Source organism: Cicer arietinum, chromosome 5 (genome assembly GCF_000331145.2).
Source record: "Cicer arietinum cultivar CDC Frontier isolate Library 1 chromosome 5, Cicar.CDCFrontier_v2.0, whole genome shotgun sequence".
NCBI classification, from domain to species: domain Eukaryota; kingdom Viridiplantae; phylum Streptophyta; class Magnoliopsida; order Fabales; family Fabaceae; genus Cicer; species Cicer arietinum.
Genome location: NC_021164.2, coordinates 3,278,049 through 3,296,230, shown reverse-complemented (window position 1 = coordinate 3,296,230; position 18,182 = coordinate 3,278,049). Strand labels below are relative to the sequence as shown.

At 24.4% G+C, this 18,182-nt stretch overlaps 1 protein-coding gene across 1 annotated transcript; it reads right to left on the bottom strand.

The window, feature by feature from the left end:
* Positions 1-1,718: 1,718 nt before the first annotated feature.
* LOC101489746 (probable cellulose synthase A catalytic subunit 3 [UDP-forming]) lies at positions 1,719-18,129 on the bottom strand. Its single transcript, XM_004499561.4, has 13 exons — positions 17,996-18,129; positions 16,728-16,923; positions 13,429-13,547; positions 11,580-11,821; positions 10,524-10,790; positions 8,988-9,333; positions 7,944-8,081; positions 7,023-7,148; positions 6,461-6,673; positions 5,561-5,834; positions 4,728-4,921; positions 3,496-3,846; positions 1,719-2,456 (listed from the first exon to the last, which is right to left on the bottom strand). The coding sequence occupies exons 1-13, from the start codon at positions 18,074-18,076 to the stop codon at positions 1,866-1,868; spliced, it is 3,138 nt and encodes a 1,045-aa protein (XP_004499618.1). The 5' UTR covers positions 18,077-18,129; the 3' UTR covers positions 1,719-1,865.
* Positions 18,130-18,182: the final 53 nt, after the last annotated feature.

The following is an 18,182-nucleotide window of genomic DNA, read 5'->3' as shown; positions in this document are numbered from 1 at the left end:
GGTTTTGTGATATTGTCTTCAGATTTCACTAGATATTATTTCAACTTCGATTACTTCATTTGCAAGAAACATTTTATCCACTTAATAAGACACTTATTCCTCTCAATTATCTTCTGTTTGGGTCAACGACAACTCCTCAATCTTAGAATCACTCCCTTTGGGTAATTGATATGTAATTTGGAGGGGAAAAAACCCTTTTAATACTTGCAATATAGTTATTTATTAAATCTCATGTCATATTTGATAAAAAAAATTGGCTCATTTTCCACTGGTTTTAATTTCACAAAATGATTGTAATTATGAATATTACAATCAAGTGTTCCTAGAGATCAACATTTCATCAAGCATACTGTAAAGTCACAAGAATAAGGAATAGAGTCATAAACAAGTCAATGATTCATTCGATCTCCATTTTGAGTATAATATTAACAATTACTAATAATAATAATAATAATAATAATAATAATAATAATAATAATAATAATAATAATAATAATAATAATAATAATAATAACAACAACAATAACAATAATAATAACAATAATAATAATAACAATAACAATAATAATAATAATAATAATAATAATAATAATAATAATATTAATAATAATAATAATAATAATAATAATAATAATAATAATAATAATAATAATTTTAACAATAACAATAATAATAACAATAATAATAATAACAATAACAATAATAATAATAATAATAATAATAATAATAATAATAATATTAATAATAATAATAATAATAATAATAATAATAATAATAATAATAATAATAATTTTTTGTTCAAAAGGCATGTTAGCAAGACTTGAGAGTAAATATTTTTTGTTGTTGAAAAGATCATTAAAATTCATTCAATATCTTCAAAATATTTGTTTATGCTACTAATCCATATTTAATATTCAGGAAATAAGAGTGCAAGCTTTAAAAGTTAGCAAAAATCAATTTTTAGTGAATAATAACATAATATTTGTTTATGCTACTAAACCATATTTGATCCATATTCATTCACTATGTTAGCAAAACCAATTTTTAGTGAATAAGAACATAATGGTGGGTAGGGTATCTCAACTATTTGACAGAAAAGATAAAAGATGAAAGTTCAATTCCTAGTGAAAAAAAAAACATAGCAACTAATATTTTAATATTTTTCTAATAAAAAATTAAAAATACATATATTGTTTTAAATTTTTTAGTTGGTGTAAATTAGCAATGTGCACCTTTATATTTTGCACAAAGAAATCCAACTATCTCTTTTAAAAAATTACATTAATAAGGGATAAATATGTAATTTACATTTTTTAAAATTTAGTTTCTCTCTTTGCTATGTAAAATAAAATTTATAAAATTACCCTTTAATTTTACTTATTTAAAATAGTAAATAGGGTTTTTTTGTCTAAATAAAAAGGTATATGTTGTTAATCTACACTTGAAAATTAAAAGAGGTTTATTAATAACCTACTGTATACATCTCTTTTAAACATTAGTAAATAAAATAAAACTTACAAAACTACCCTTCAACTTTACTTATTTAAAATAGTAAGGAGTTATTTTTTTGTCAAAATAAAAAGGTATAGATTGCTAATTTACACCTTTATAAAAAGAGGTGGGGTATAAATTAGCAAATTCCATATATATATATATATATATATAATATCAATATATAAAGCCCACAATGAATTTATTTACAATATAATGCCTATAGGTTAGTGTCATGCAAATCCAAAATTGAACTCTTCCAATCAAGTAAATCAACCATTACAAATAAATAATACAATCTTCCTTGCAACCCACAACCAAACAAAAAATATTTTTTTCTATCACTTCTACTATATAATAACCAAATTTAGTATCTAATTGCAATCCAATCCACATTCTTCTAAAATTGGGCCATTTGTTTTAGGCAAAAATGGATCAATTTTCACCCACAAAACAGAGAACAATGATGCAAGCAAGATTGACCAAACAAGAACAATGGTAGGAGTCCTATTATTCCTACCTAACATACCTTTAAGGAATGGATACAAATGAAGAATCACCCAAAAGGAAAAAATTAGTTTCCCAAATAAAGGGCCCCATGACACAAAACCATTGTTAATTGCATGTGACACTCCAGCAACCATAGCAATTATGTTTAATATAAGTAATGTTGTTGGTATGATTAGTAATGTTGTCCATTTCAAACCAAACATCTCATTATGTTCCTTCTCTTCATCTTCTCTTGATTTTGATGTTACTATGAAGTTGCTATTTACACCCGTTATAAGTTTGAATAGCCCAACAAATACAGCAAATAAATTTGCTGATACACCCCCAATTATCCAAAATTGCTCATTTCTCCACCATTCATCAATTGTAACTCCACTCCACCTCATTTCTAGTACACTTGTTGAGAAAATGCAAATGAAAAGAGAAATAAACCACATGCCAGCTGTATTATTGAGCTGCAATGAAAACAAGAATAAGATTATAAACAAAAATGACACAAGAATAATGTTTCTAAGTATAGCTAATCTTTTGCCATACTATATGTCAATAGAAATTGTGTTGCTCCATTTCAACAAAATAAAAAATTAGATTAATGTAATGGTCGAGATTTAGATATTGAGGCCACATTAATCTATGTGATGTTCAAAGTTTTAATCATCAAATTAAATTATTTATAATCGATTTTATGGTGCAGTTGACGGTAAATTTAGAGAAAAATAATTAATTTCTTAATTTAATAGTCAATAAATAATTGTACCATAAAATCCATCATAAAGAATCTAAATTCTCCTATCTTTAACATTGATTTTTTAAATTTGTTGTCATATGAAATTGTTTTTCAGGATTGTGTATTCCATTGTTACTTGTTAGTGTTATAGTTCAATGAAATGACATTAAATTACTACAAAATATAGTAAACACAATGAAAATGACTATGATTCAAACAATAAAATAAAATGAAAATGACTATCATATGGTGATAAAAATGTATTTGTTCCATTCTATTGTATGTATGTATAGAAATCAAATTAAATTTGTACCAAAAAGAAAAAAAAGAAATTAAATTTTTATTCAACTATATTTTTGGTCTATGAATCAATGTTTTTCTGAAGTTAGTTCCAATTTATTTATTTATTTTTAATCTATGCATTCAGCAAATTGGACTATTTTAGTCCTATAAACACATGTTTTTAATATTAGTGAGAACTAGAAATACTTTATCTTTATTACATGTAACTAAAAATTGAATAAAATCTGAAAAGGAATTCCTTCTTAAAAAATGTCATGGTTAAAAAGCCTAAAAATACATTAAAATCTTAATATTTTTTTATATAATAATTTTTGTCGAAAAACCTAATTGACTATATTTGCTAAGATTTCTCCTCCTAACTACTTTTTTTCTATCTGCAGGCTCGAACTTGAGACCTTACTTTAGAGATACCATTATATATATGAAAGTAATAATAAATTAGAAAGTTGAATAAGGGTTGATACCTCAGGAATGATAAATTTTCCAGTAAGCAAGCAAACAGCAGGAAGGGTACAATAAGCCACCAAAGGTATTGATGTCAATGGATAAACAATAGCATTTATGTAAGAAATTCTCTCTAACCACTTTAATCCTCCTTTATATCCATACCAAATAGGACAATGTTTACTCATTAATATGTCAATGGATCCAAGGGCCCATTTAAACACTTGTTGTAGCCCATTACAAAGGTTTGTTGGGGAAGATACTTTAAATGCATTTCTTTTAGGTATACAATATATTGATCTCCATCCATGACAATGCATTTTGAAACCTGTTAATATATCTTCTGTAACTGAACCATAGATCCATCCAACCTGAATCATGAAAAAAAGATGAATCTGTTAGTAATTCTTAGAACAAAAACATGATCCTAAAAGAATAGAGAGAACAAAATTGCAAATAAGAAACACAAGACATTTGATCACAAAGTTCGGTAAAGTGTACCTACGTCTCTGACTATAGAACAATTATAGTACCTTTTTATTTGATAAATGAATTACGGTTTACAAAGTACAATTGTGCTAAATTAATAATAATAAGATTCATATTACAACAATACTCCTGAACCATACTGCAGAGGGTCATCATCCACTGCATCATCAATCGCCCCCCACAACAAACACTGAAGCCAAACCGTCCACTTAATAATACCTATGAGCTATACTCATCAGTAATAAAGGTGCAATGACTCCAAATTATATTTAAATTGTATACCATAAGATCAATCCTTGTTCAATAGAAAACAAATATATAAAATGTAAACAAAAAACACACGAGATTTGATAATGGAGTTTGATTAATTGTGTATATCTTTCTGACTATAAAGAGACTTCAATACTTTTCTATTATTCGAATTTAAATTCTCTACAGATAAGGGATTTACGCATTCACGCATGTGAGACACTGGCGGCCTTTCGATCTTGATTGAGCGGTAAAAAAACAAAGACTTGTTTCTATTTTATAATTCAAAATACCTAGTTTGAATCATAATTGTTCCATCTTGATCGAATGATACCGATGTTATGAATGTGTGAATGTGAGAATTACCAATTGCAGAGGAACCATATCCCTATTATTCATGCTTAGAGTTACAAATTACGATTCATGCTTACATGATGTTCCAGTTATAGATATTAGGGATAATTAACTATCTAATTGTTTATTAACAAGCAAAAGTAGTGGTAGAAATATTTACCTCTTTTCCCCATTCTGTTTTCTCTTCATAGCCACAACTAATGACATGTATGGCTTCTGTAAGTTGAGAAGCAAGACTACCATTCTTTAGTGTCTCACCATCCAACAATTGAGTAGATGCAATGAAAATAGGAGATTGTCCAAATTTCTTGACAAACTTCTGACTTGAGATTGAAACCAACACATCTTCATTTCCTATATTTGAGGTTTTACAAGTTTACTATACAAGGTTTATTCTTTTCAAGAAATTACAACCAATCATAATCATATGTTTTAAAAGTAATTGTAATTACACTCAAACATTTTAATGATACGACGATTATGATAGATTGACAGTTTAAAAAGTTATTCTTGAATAGTATTTCTCTTTTGATTAGCATATTAGAATAACCATTATGATAAAAATATATATATGAATGAATTTAAATGATATACATTGTTGGTGCAAATTAATTTAATATTAATATCCGACAAAAGTCCACTATTTCAATATTCAATGCAATGCCTTTTTTTTTATATTTTATTTATTTTAAATTAAATTTTGAATTGGTTTTACCTTCGAAGTACAAGTAAGACATAAAACTTCAAGGTATTAAAGAATTTATGATCTTTTAATTAATGATATTAGATGAAAAAATAATTGACTTTCATAAATATCAATCTAAAATTAATTTGCATTGACATAATCATATATCTATTAAGAAATTAAATATGACATAAGAAATACTAGATTTGATTTCTCTCACATTTTAGACAAATATAAAGAGGTCGTGTTTAATAATTTTAAACATAAAAGAATTCATATATGAAAATACCATGATATTAAAACTTTACCTTTAATACTCCCATCAATAGATGATTGAGAATGTACTTCTTTTTTTCTATGACTACCTTCCATTATCTCAATCTTAGATTTCTTCAACTTCTTCTTCTTCCTTTTTCCCATGCAACACAATCCACAACAACACTTTAGCCAACAATTACATGTCTTGTTTGGTGACTTCTTTTTCCTTGGAGCATCAAAACCATAAAGTGCTTGTCTTCTAAATACACATCCTGTTCCAACATATGTAGGTCCTTGGATACCATCCAAACCTTTCATGTTTATCTATAAAGGTAGAGAGTTTAGCTTGATAAAATTTGAGTAAATATCAAATTAGTCTATGAAATGATATATACTACTCTATCAATTTAGTCTATTACATTGTTAATATTCTAAAATGATTAATGAAGTTGCAAAATTTTAATCAATTTTGTCCTGTTGTTGTTGATATTTGTTGAAACTAAAATGATATTAAGTTGGTAATATTGGATAATGATATTTGTTGAAACTAAAATGATATTAAGTTGGTAATATTGGATAATGACATATTTAAGATTCCGAATATTAAAATACTTTCAAATTTTGGATGTGTTGAACTTGAGGTGAAAAAAAAAAAGAGCGGTCAGAATGTAAAAGGAATATTGATGTAATTTTTCAAAATTCAAGTGCACACTTTTACTAAACACTAAATCGACTTTTGATATCGAAGATGAATTTAAAATTGAGTAAACAATATCAAAAATGAATTTAATGACATATCTAAACCGAAGAATAAATTTAATTTATACTTTCAAAAATCATCTTAAAATATTGATAATAGAGAAATTTCAAATACATTTACTCATTAAATTTTTTATTTAGAAGTAAAATTATAGGATAAGATTTTTTGAAGTGAGAAAAGTTTAACTTACATCAACAAATGAATTTGTTTGATTGGCATATTGGTCATTACTGTGAATAGCATCAAATCTTTGAGAGAATTGAACATAGCAAACCCTTTTTCCTAATAATGGATCCATCATGAAACACATAGCCTCTCTTATAGCCTTGCTATTGTTGATGCAATGATTATAGTCTAAGTTCAACACAAAAGGTGCATTGGAAAGCACTGCAGAGGCTCTAACCTGTTTGATATAGAATTTGTCAACAATTTAATTTATAAAAGAAAGTTTGCACTAATGTAATAAGTTATAGAATAAAAATAAAAAAAATTGAATTTTTTTTTAGTATAAAAATAGTGATATTTAATCATAATTATTTAATTTATCAGATCATATTGTACCGTTTTTAAATTAAAAATAATTACTTAACTATTTATTATCGTAATAAATTATGATTGAATGACAATAAAAATTATTTTATATTATTGGTGGATAAATTTTTTTCTCAATTTTTTTTCTACCTTATTTCCATCCTCATATTTTAAGACAACTATTACTCTATTAGGGTGCTATTTTCTTATGTATTGCTTACCAATGCATTTAGAGCTCCTGCTTTTCTTTGGTGATTGAAGTTAGGCCTTTTTTCTCTAGAAACATATACCAACCTTGGTAATTCATTTCCATTCATGTCATATCCTTCATTTTCTCCTAAAAATACCTGAGAAAGGATTCACATTTACAATCAAAAAGGTTTTGTAAAAATGGTCACATTTCACAAAGTGTAATGAGTTGTGTTGTTTTGACACAAAATAAGACAACTATTTTCGAGATTAATTCAAATGATTAATTAATGCATTTTAAATATTTAACTCATTATTTTTAGTGAATAATTAATATTAGATATAACTCGTTACAGTTCATTAACCATTCACTTAATACAATTAACTATAATTTCAAATGTTATTAAGTATAATATTCAAGTATATATATAAAAAAAAAATAAGGTGGTTTTGTCGTTTTGGAGGAATTAGAGTGACAAGAAAATCACGAGTTCAATTTTCTTCTCTAACAAAATTAACAACGATGATATTGACTATTTAATACAAATCATAGTTAATAAATATCATGTATATTTAAACACTTGAAATTCATGTATATATAAATACTAAATGATTAATAAATATCATTGAATTAATTACGTTCAATAGATAATCAATGAATCAAGACACTTGATTATATACATTAATCATCCTCAAATATAATTAATTATATAGTTGAACTGTGTTAACCATATAAAATATTATAGAAATTAATTTGTTGTCAAATTTGAGTAAAAAGATTATTTAAAAGTTCAATAACCATACAATAGTAGTGCATTAAGGTTTACAAAAATACATATGATAAAATTTCATCATGTTGCAACAATATAAAGAAATGATTGGACATAGGTATAAACTGGTATAATTTAACAAACTCTATATTATCTATGATATGCTCATTATTAATTACACACCTGTATCATTCCTGGATGATCACTAATATTATTTCCTGGCCATGGTGTTCCATCTTGCATTGTCCACCCTTCTTCTGGAACCTTCTTAGCCTTTGCAACTAGACAATTCATTCTAACTCTAAATTCTTCATATTCTCTCTGCATCCACATGAATAAATTTTTAACATATAATATGATATGATGATGGTTTAAATATGTATTTACTCTCTCCAATTTGGCTTTAGTCTTTTATTTTGTTTTTATAAATATACCACATTTTATTTTATTATTTTTATTTTAGTCTTTATAAAATTTATTCATTTTAATATTGGTTTGAATAATATGGGTGAACTATATATTTATTTGGATTAAATCAATTTTTATTCTCTATTAATATACAATATTTCGTTTTTAATTACTCTAAAGTTTTTCTTCAAACACTAATCCCTCAAATATTTTCAATCAACAATTTTACTTTCTGTTTTTAAATAAATTTATGTGTATTAATAGTTTGAATTTTTGAATCATTTTGTGTATGTATATTTATAACATTATAAGAATCTCCTTCAAAATTTAATTTTTGTTAACAAGGGATGAATTAAATATGATTTTTTTAAGTTTTTAGTGCTTAAAAATTTATATTTAATTAATCTTTTGTTAAAAAAATTCTAAATATTTATAGAGAAATTCTTATAATATTATAAACATGATTGTAAAAAGTAATTTAAAAATTCGAATAATATTCTTGAATTGATTTTAGAGTAGAAACTAAAATTATTGATAAAAAACATTTGAAGACCATTGTTTGAATACAATTTTTAAAAGAATTAAAAATAAAATAAAATATATTTATAGAAATAAAAAATTTATTTAATTTTATTAATTTAAGTCCTTATGTTGTTCATATTGAAGAGACTAAAATTTAATAAGTATTCAACATATTATAGAAACCAATTCTGATATGAACAAATTTAAAAAAAAAATAAAAAGAGTATTTTTACAAGCACTAAAAGAAACAAGTATATTAAGTTTATAGAATAAATGAAGAGATAGAGATGTCTTTACCTTCATTGCTCTTCTCTCTTTCACAAATGATGAATGAACTTTATCATTTAAATAATTAATTTTCTCAGCAAAATAGCATTCTGGAGCTCTAGGCTCAATGTTGAATTTCTTACAAAAAGGAACCCATTTTCTTGCAAATTCATAAGTTTCAGATAAAGCTTCAAATGTTAACATTGCAGCTCCATCATCAGAAACATAACATGAAACCTTTTCAACAGGGTAATCTATAGCTAGAATTGAGAGAACTGTGTTTGCTGTCACTAGAGGAGACTCTTTTAATGGATCCATTGTTGTCACAAATATATCAATTGGACAAAGTTGTGATTGTTCACCTTCTTTTTCATACCTATGTCAATACAAAAAAGTAAAGTTGACAAGTATAACAACTTTTTTTTTTTTGTGTGAAAGAATAATTATAATAAAATTAATTAAGGGCTTATTATATAATTGTTTATATGTAAACCAATTTCTAAAACAAAAGATAAAATAAAGTCAATATTTTTATACAAGTTATCATAGAGAATTTATGAAAATAAGTCGAAAATAACTTATGAGCATTTCATAAGTTGTTTTCATAAATTCTTTCAAATAATTTCACAAATACTTATAGGATAAGATAAATTCAGATCAATCAATCTAAATAGGGCCAAAGTATGGTAGGACTAATAAAAGTTGAATTACAAGAAAGAAAAAAAATCAGAGATCAAGAAAATGACTCAGTCTTTAATTTTGTTGCTAAGTGTTAGAGACACAAAAGTTTTATATACCAATTTTATTTTCTTCTATCTCTAACTTTGATATGTAATTCAACTGTTTTTGGTAGCGAAAAATGCAACAACTTATATGATCTATTTGGATTGACTTATTTGAGTTTATCTATGTGTATAAATTCTTATGAGACTGTTTGAGAGGATTTATGGAAATAACTTATGACATAGTCAAAGCTATTTTGAACTTATGTTTTCACAAAATTTCAATGATAACTTATGAAAATAACTTATATAAAGATAATTTGACTTTATTTTATCATTTGTTATATAAATAACTTATATAGAAACACTTATATCAGTTATAAGCTATTTTCATAAGTTATCATATAGAGCTTATGAAAATAAGATAAAAAACATTTTATGAACATAAATATAATCTATTTTCATAAACTTTTTCAAATAGTTTTACAATTACTTATATCAGTATATAAATTTAAATAAATCAATACAAACAAGCTCAAAGTATAATACTACTACTAAAAAAAGTTGAATTTTCGACAAAAGAAAATGAATTTGTCTCTAATTCCAGTTCTAAGTGTTAGAGACACAAAAATTATAAATCAATTTTATTGTGATCTATCCCTAATTTTAAGCGTCAATTCAACTTTTTGTACTAGTACAAATGAAAATATCTTATACATTCTTGAATTGATTTATTTAAATTTATTTACTGATATAAACATTTTTAAAATTATTTAATAAAATTTATAAACATAATTTATGATATATAAATAATTTATAACTTAACAATTTGAGTTTGGTTTACCTTAAGGAAAGTCTGTCTAGATAGGTTTGTCTAGTGACAGGAAACCACATTGAGAATTGATGAAGAATCCATGAAAGAGTGAACCAAATCTCACAAATTAGTGACACAACCCACAAAGCATAAGCATTCTCAACTGGATGCATTATTCTATAGTGAAAGAAGAAACCAATAACAACTACTCTCAATATTATGATCAAACGGTAAGGATTTATTTTACTTGATGGAATTGCTAACTTCCTTGACAATGGTTGCCTTGATTCATCCATTCTGAATATTATATTACAAAAAAATACAAAATTTCATAAGTAAACGATTGTCTCATAAAATTGTATCTATATGTGTATATTATGTATGTAATTAAAATGAACAAAATTGCTAACATACTCTCATTTAGTACTTTAAAAAATTATAATTTCAAAAAAAAAAATATTTGCATATTATTTTCGAAAAATAAGTGACAGTTGTTTCAAGTATCGAATATTAATTTAAGTTAAATTTCATACAACAATTATTATGTGCAACGATCTTTATAATTATTAGATTAAGATAGAAATCTACCTTTAGATCTAACAATTATAATAGTCGTTACACCAAGACGCAATTAAGTAGAAAATTTATATCTTAATTTACTTTTATTGTTATTTTAAAAAGAATATATTAACAAGTTATAGGTTTTAATTAATGCACTTCTTCTGAAAATTAAATAGAAGTAAACTAACAATAACAATATCTCATGAAATATAATCAATGTCTACTACAATCATAATGATCAAGATCATGATTCAATTTAACTAAAATAATGTTGACCTATTCATATATATATATATATATATATATATATACATTTGTACAATTAGCATTATAAACTAATTTTAACAATTTAATCTTTTAATTAAATAAAATTAATTATATGTTATGATCCCAAGCAAGATTGAATGATTATATATATCTTCATTTCAATGAATAAAAAACATAATCTATTTTATTGCTGAATAAATATTAGAGGCAGTTAGAACAAAATAAAAATAAAAATAAAAATAAATTAGATTGACTTACAAAGGAAATTCATTATCATCAACCATAGCCTTATCATAATTATTTTCTTTTCTCATATTACCAAGTTTGTCTTGTCTTTGCTTCCATATCTCCATCCTCTCCTTCCATGCAACACTTCCATAGCCATAAGAAGCTAAGTCCTTGGAAGGATCCATTGGTCTTGCTTGCAATAAAGTTATCTCTTTTTTCATGGTTGAATTTAAAGGAACTATAGCATGATGCTCTTCAGATACTTCCTCACCCTATTCCAATAAGTGCATGCAAAGTATTTAAGCAACAAATAAAATCTTTTTTTTTTCTTCTTGACATGACAAAACCATTTTATTTTGTTATTGTAATAATGGTAATATGGTTTCATAAAAATATAAAAACAATGGTAATATGGAGATTTAAACATGTGATCCACTATGCAACTTTTTTTTTTTTACAAGCTAGAATCCACTCAATACAACTTATAAACAATTAATGGAGTTATCTATTATATTTTATTTTATGAGTTTAATTATAGCGTAAAAAAGTGGTCCACATAAATCAACTTAGATTTCATCATTTAGATATGTCATAGTATTGTTTTCTAAAATAACTACCCAAATATTAAAATGATATATGGTTGGACTAGAACATATGTATAGCTATTTTCACTATTTAATGCAAACAAAAATTATTATTTTATTCCTTGCTTTAAAGGTTACACCTAGAACATATGTTAAAAAAAGAAAATTATTAATTTAGATACTTTTTTTTTGGAAAGATATAATTTATAATTTTCTAAAAAAACATTAATCTCATTGAATAAAAAGCTTAATTACTTTCAGAAAAGCTTTTGTTTTCATTAATAATTGCAAAAAATTGTCTTATTTGTCTTTTTCATTCAAAAAATTTGTTTAACAACACAATATTTTTCCTTATTTTTCTAATTTATGTTAAAGGAAAGATAAAGTGGAAGTGAGATTATATATACTTTTCTTATAAGTAATAATTATCAATACAAAAATAGAAAAAAAAAATTAACACCAATTAATTACTCCTAAGATAATCATCTTAGCATGTAATTACAAGAATTTACTTTTTCACATAAATCAATGAGAAAGCTAAATATAAAAGTTCTTATAATAAATAAATATAAATGTATATATAAAAATTAATATAAAAAGACAAATTTTAGTTTTATTTTAATATTGTTCTTGTTCACCAATTATAACACGCGACATAAATTATATTTTTTCGTCTTATATATATATATGTTTTTTTTTTTTGTAAGAACACAATTTACATGTCTAATATGTGATTAGATCTAAAAGCAATACTGAAAACATATACGGATTGTGATTGCGTTTCCAGTCATTTTCAATGGGGGCAACACTATAAATATTCAAAATTTAATTTTTAAAAAGCTACACTCGTTTTTTGTTTTTTCAATAGAAACATTCCTTCCAATTTCACTAATTAGATGATTAAATTAATAATTACTCTTTTTTTTATTCTATAAAAGTTCATTGGAATGGGATAGAAATGAAAAACAAACAAGTTTGAGAAGAGATGAGTATATCATAATTATCAAAAATTGATTTTGCTACAAATTAATTACAAAGTGAAAAAAAAATGTATCAAATCTATTTTTAAATCTATCACTAAATTTAGTTTCAAATGGTATCTAATTATAGTCACTTAATCTATTTCTTTTTACATGTTTTAGATCACACATGAGACTCATATTAGTGTAACTCATTATGATGCTAGATTTGAACTATTATAAATGAAAGTTTTAATTTATAAAATAAATACATGGTTACATTAATGTTATAGAACAAAAACCAAACCAAATCAATAAATTTAGATGCATTATTACCTCATGATCCAAGATGATTTGCATTTCTTGTTCATCAATATTTCTTTCATCAAAATCAAATTCATTCTCCATGTCATCAATTCCATCCTCCTCTTCATCCCCTTCAACTCTAGCACACCCTTCAACAATCATGCTATAACTAGTCATTTAAAAAACAAAGTAGTACTCCATTTCATATTTTTGGTGGCTTTATAATTTTATATTTTTCTTTCACATAAATGAATGCTTTAGAAAACTCATTATATATTTTACATTTGTCTTTCAACCAATAACAAACTTTTTACAAACTCATTATATATTCAACATTTGTCTTTCAACCAATCACAAACTCATTATATAACCGTGTCTCACCTTACCACAGCCAATAACAAACTTTTTACAAGCTGTTACTTTTCAATGTTACTTTAAGGCTCCATCATGTATATAGTTAAAGATTTTTTGCTTTAAGTTTTTATTTAATTATTAATATAAATAGGAAATTCATTAATATAATATATTAATAATAAAGTACACACAATTTTATACGCATTTATGTGATCCAACCAATAACATTTATTTATATTTTAAAAAATCTAACTGTACTTCTTTTGAAATTATTTAGCAATGTATCAAATAGTTTTAAAATTTTATAAAAAATTATAGAGTTGGTATCTCAATAAAAAAAATTATTTGACGATTACAATTATAAAATTTATCACCTATATATATATATTAAATTATTAAATAGAATAACTCGTCACAAAATTATTCTTGAAGTCAATAAATTTATATATATATATATATATATATATATATATATATAAAGAGAAATTGTTTGTGTAATTAGTGTCGTTGATTGAGTTTAGTGTGGATTTGGGTGGACCGCGATCCACCCTAATTAAACCCTACCATTTAATATATATATTAAGGATGTTTGTAGTATATTTTGGATCGATAATGAGACAAAAAATAATTCAATTCATAGTTTGGTTTGAATAACATATTTTAAAGTGATCAAAATTACATTAATAAAAAATTATCTTAGAATAATATTATAAAGTTACATTGAAGTGACAAGTTTGAATAAAAATATAACATATAATATATTAAAAATTAGTATTATGGAATAATATTAATCGATTATGTTTGAAATATATGAAATAGTAATAAAAATATATTAAATTAATAAATAGGTATTATTAAAAAAAATTAAAACTAACAAATAATAATTAATGCAATATCTCATACTAATAAAAAAAATATATAAGTATTAAAATGTAAGCTTAATTACATTTTTCATCCTTTACTTTTGGCCTATTTTTAAATTCCGTCATTTAAAAAAAAAACATTCTCGTTCTTTATCATTTTTAAGTGAATTACGTTCGTTTTTTTGTCATTAAATTGACGGAAACTGATGAGATGATACTAACCATATCAAATCCTGTTATATTTGGCTAGGAAAACAATTACTAAAATTTAAACTTGTTCTTCATCTTTTTAATGAAACTCAATTTAGTCATTTGTGTTTAACGCGAGCTATAAATTAGTGATGAACACAGTAGTTGTGGTAAACAAATAATTGAACACAATAGTAGTCATAAACACTGAAATACTTCATGAATGTCATCATCAATAGTAGCTGCAATAGTTGCACATTTGTAACAGGTTTCTCATCGTACCATCAAACAGAAAAATAGACATTTAAGATGATTGTAAACAATATGTTTAAAATTTGAAGAATTTCTGCAAGTTCGATTTGAGGATGAACTAGAATCTTAATCCTATTTCTTTGATTTGAGAATTTCAATTGTACACCCTAAGTTTCTATTTTATGAAAGAAACGGTCATATCTTACATGACAAATATGATTTTGTCCAGCTCATATTAAAGTTTGGAGAATAAAAAGACGAACATGACTCTAGAGCTGTCAATTTGACAAATCCCTTAATTATTGGCCCCAGCCCATATTTTGAAGGGGCCAAAAAAATTAATAATTTAAAAGGCCCTCAAAAAAAGGCCTCATAAACTAAAAGCCCCCTAAAAATTTGTGGGCTTAAGAGGCTCATAGGCTCACTTTTTTAAAAAAAGAATCGATTTTCTTTTTTGAGAAATAAAGTTTTTTAATTTTTTCACCGATAATTTTTTTTCTATAAAATTTTCCGATTTTTTTTCGATAAAAGTTTCTGATTTTCTTTCGATAAAAATTTCCGATAAAAAATTTCTGACTTTTTTCGATAAAAAATTTCTGACTTTTTTTTCGATAAAAATTTCCGATTTTTTTTCGATAAAAAATGTCCGATTTTTTGTTTCCATTAAAAGTGTCTAATTTATTTTTCGACAAAAAATTTCCAATTTCTTTTGATAAAAAATATTCGATTTTTTTTTGATAAATTTTTTTCATTTTTTTCAAGAAAAAAATCTTAAAATTAACAAAATATTGGGGGCCTATGGGCCCCTAGAGCCCCCTCCCTTAAGCCCCATGAAATAATGGGCCGAAATTAAGGGCCCTTAAAAGATTATTTTGATAGGGGGCCTAATAATAAAACAAAAAAAGTAAGGGGGCCTTGTTGTTGGGGTTTTTTTGACGGCTCTACATGACTCACTTAAAAATGATAAAGAATGAAATTGAATCTATAAAAAATAATGGAAGGAACTTAAAATCTATAAAACGAAAATTATAAGTAAACCTAAAATTTATATACTGAGTTCGATTTTAAAAGAAAAATTCAAAATCTAATTTGATTTAAGTGGTTTTTACAAAAGAAGATCTAAACACATATGTACCTCACCGCAATGGTAAATTAATATTTTAAATGAGAGTCATGTCGCGAATTTAACACTTAATAGTGTGATTTTTGCATCTCATTTATATTTTCTTGTGCGAAATATAAATTAAAGTCTCTGAATACAAAATCATTGATTCAAATGGTGTTTTTCTTCTTGAAAACAATTACGCTAACCTTTGAACCAATTTCGATTTCAATACACTTCATATATAATTTTTTTATTTTTTTATATTCATGCATTGTTTTGACCCTTCCCTAAAATTTTGTAAAGTCCCACCACTAACCAATGTATGTGTATATTTTGTGTATGATTAATTAACTATTACTAAATTAACTTTTGTCATAAATGTATTCAATGTTGTTCTTTCATCTTCTACGACAAATTAATACTTTTAATAAGGGATATATTTGAAAAATAACAATTAACTCATCTAGTAAATTAATTGCAAATAAACTTATACTATATAGGGGAAAATATTTCTAAAGGGGAATTATAATTATTGAAAGAGATAGTATATATGTATATATGCATACCTTTGAGACGCTTAAATCTTGTTTTGCATTGAGGACATACTTTGTTTCCCTCTCTACGTTCATACTCATAACAATTTCTACAAACTGGAAAAGCACACTCATTGCAAGCCACAAAGGGGTCACCTTCTTCATTAACCTTTATCTCTTCTTCACATAGTTGGCATGTTTTACCATCTAACTCTTGCAACTCTTTCCTCTATATATACATAAACCAACCATCACTTATAATTAATTATGTCATTGTAAGTATATATGTCTTTTTTGTTCAACACATTACTAAAAATACTAATATTATTAACATTGGTTATTCCAAAAAAAGAATATATATATATATATATATATATATAATATTAATTAATATAAAAAGAGAAATTTTATACTATATTCATGGATTCGATATATATCGAAAATTAAATTTTTAAAATAGCAATTAGATTTGCTTATTGAAAAACATTTTTTTACTATTTTAAAAAATTATAATAATTAAATACTATTTATTAAAAGTATCAATAAAATATATATTTTTGTAATTTTATTATTTATAATAGTAAATGTTAAATATTTTTTATAATAAAATATAAAAAATTAGTATAATATTTGTTCTGTATATATATATATATATATCGAGGAGTAAATCTGTATTATACAATTATATATAGATGATCATGACTGAAATTATCACATGAATAGTAAAAAAAATCACATAAGTTTTTGTTTTAATATTAACTATTTATGATTTAATTAATGACTAAGGTTTATTTATCTCAAATTCTCGTTATAAAAGTTATCTCATTTGATATTTTTCTATATTATATAATTTAACTAAAACTTCAATAAAAATTTGCCATCTCTATCTTATTAAATTCAAAATTTTGTTTCTCTTATTTATCAAAATTATCTCCAATTTCATAATCTAATTCTTGTATTTTGATTTTTAATTACGCTTTTAGCCTCTCAATATTTTTTACACTATCTCTCTTGTTATGCCAAAAATTCTCAAAATTAAGAGTACAAAAGGATAATTAAAAGGTGTGGGATGAAGTTCCACAAAAAGAATATGTACGAGAACTAAATTTTTCTACGATTTTATCTTATTTTTTTCTTCCATAATTGAGAGTTTTATTAACAAAATATAGAATCAATACTATCTCATTTGGAGACACCAAAATTAGAATTCAAGTTTATTTTACACTTTTGAATTGTCTATGAGTGTATATATATGCAAGAGATGATGATATATAAATAATTAAAGATTTGTTATAACTTACAGCAAAGTCACCATCTTGACGTATGATAATGAATTCATTGTTATTGTGAGAGCCAGCAACTAACCCCAAATTGGTTTCCATTTGATGCTATAACTTGATGATCATATGGTACCATGCATTTATATTTTTAATCAAACTATATAATAGTGTTTCCTCTTCACCATATATTTATACAATTTATTTGCCT

Coding starts and splice junctions, on each gene's coding strand:
- LOC101489746 (XM_004499561.4), bottom strand. CDS start 18,076: ATGGAAACCAATTTGGGGTTAGTTGCTGGCTCTCACAATAACAATGAA. Junction 10,791..11,579: donor GATGATAATGAATTTCCTTT/GTAAGTCAATCT, acceptor TATAATATTCAG/AATGGATGAATCAAGGCAAC. Junction 4,922..5,560: donor TATTGATGGGAGTATTAAAG/GTAAAGTTTTAA, acceptor CCTCAAATATAG/GAAATGAAGATGTGTTGGTT.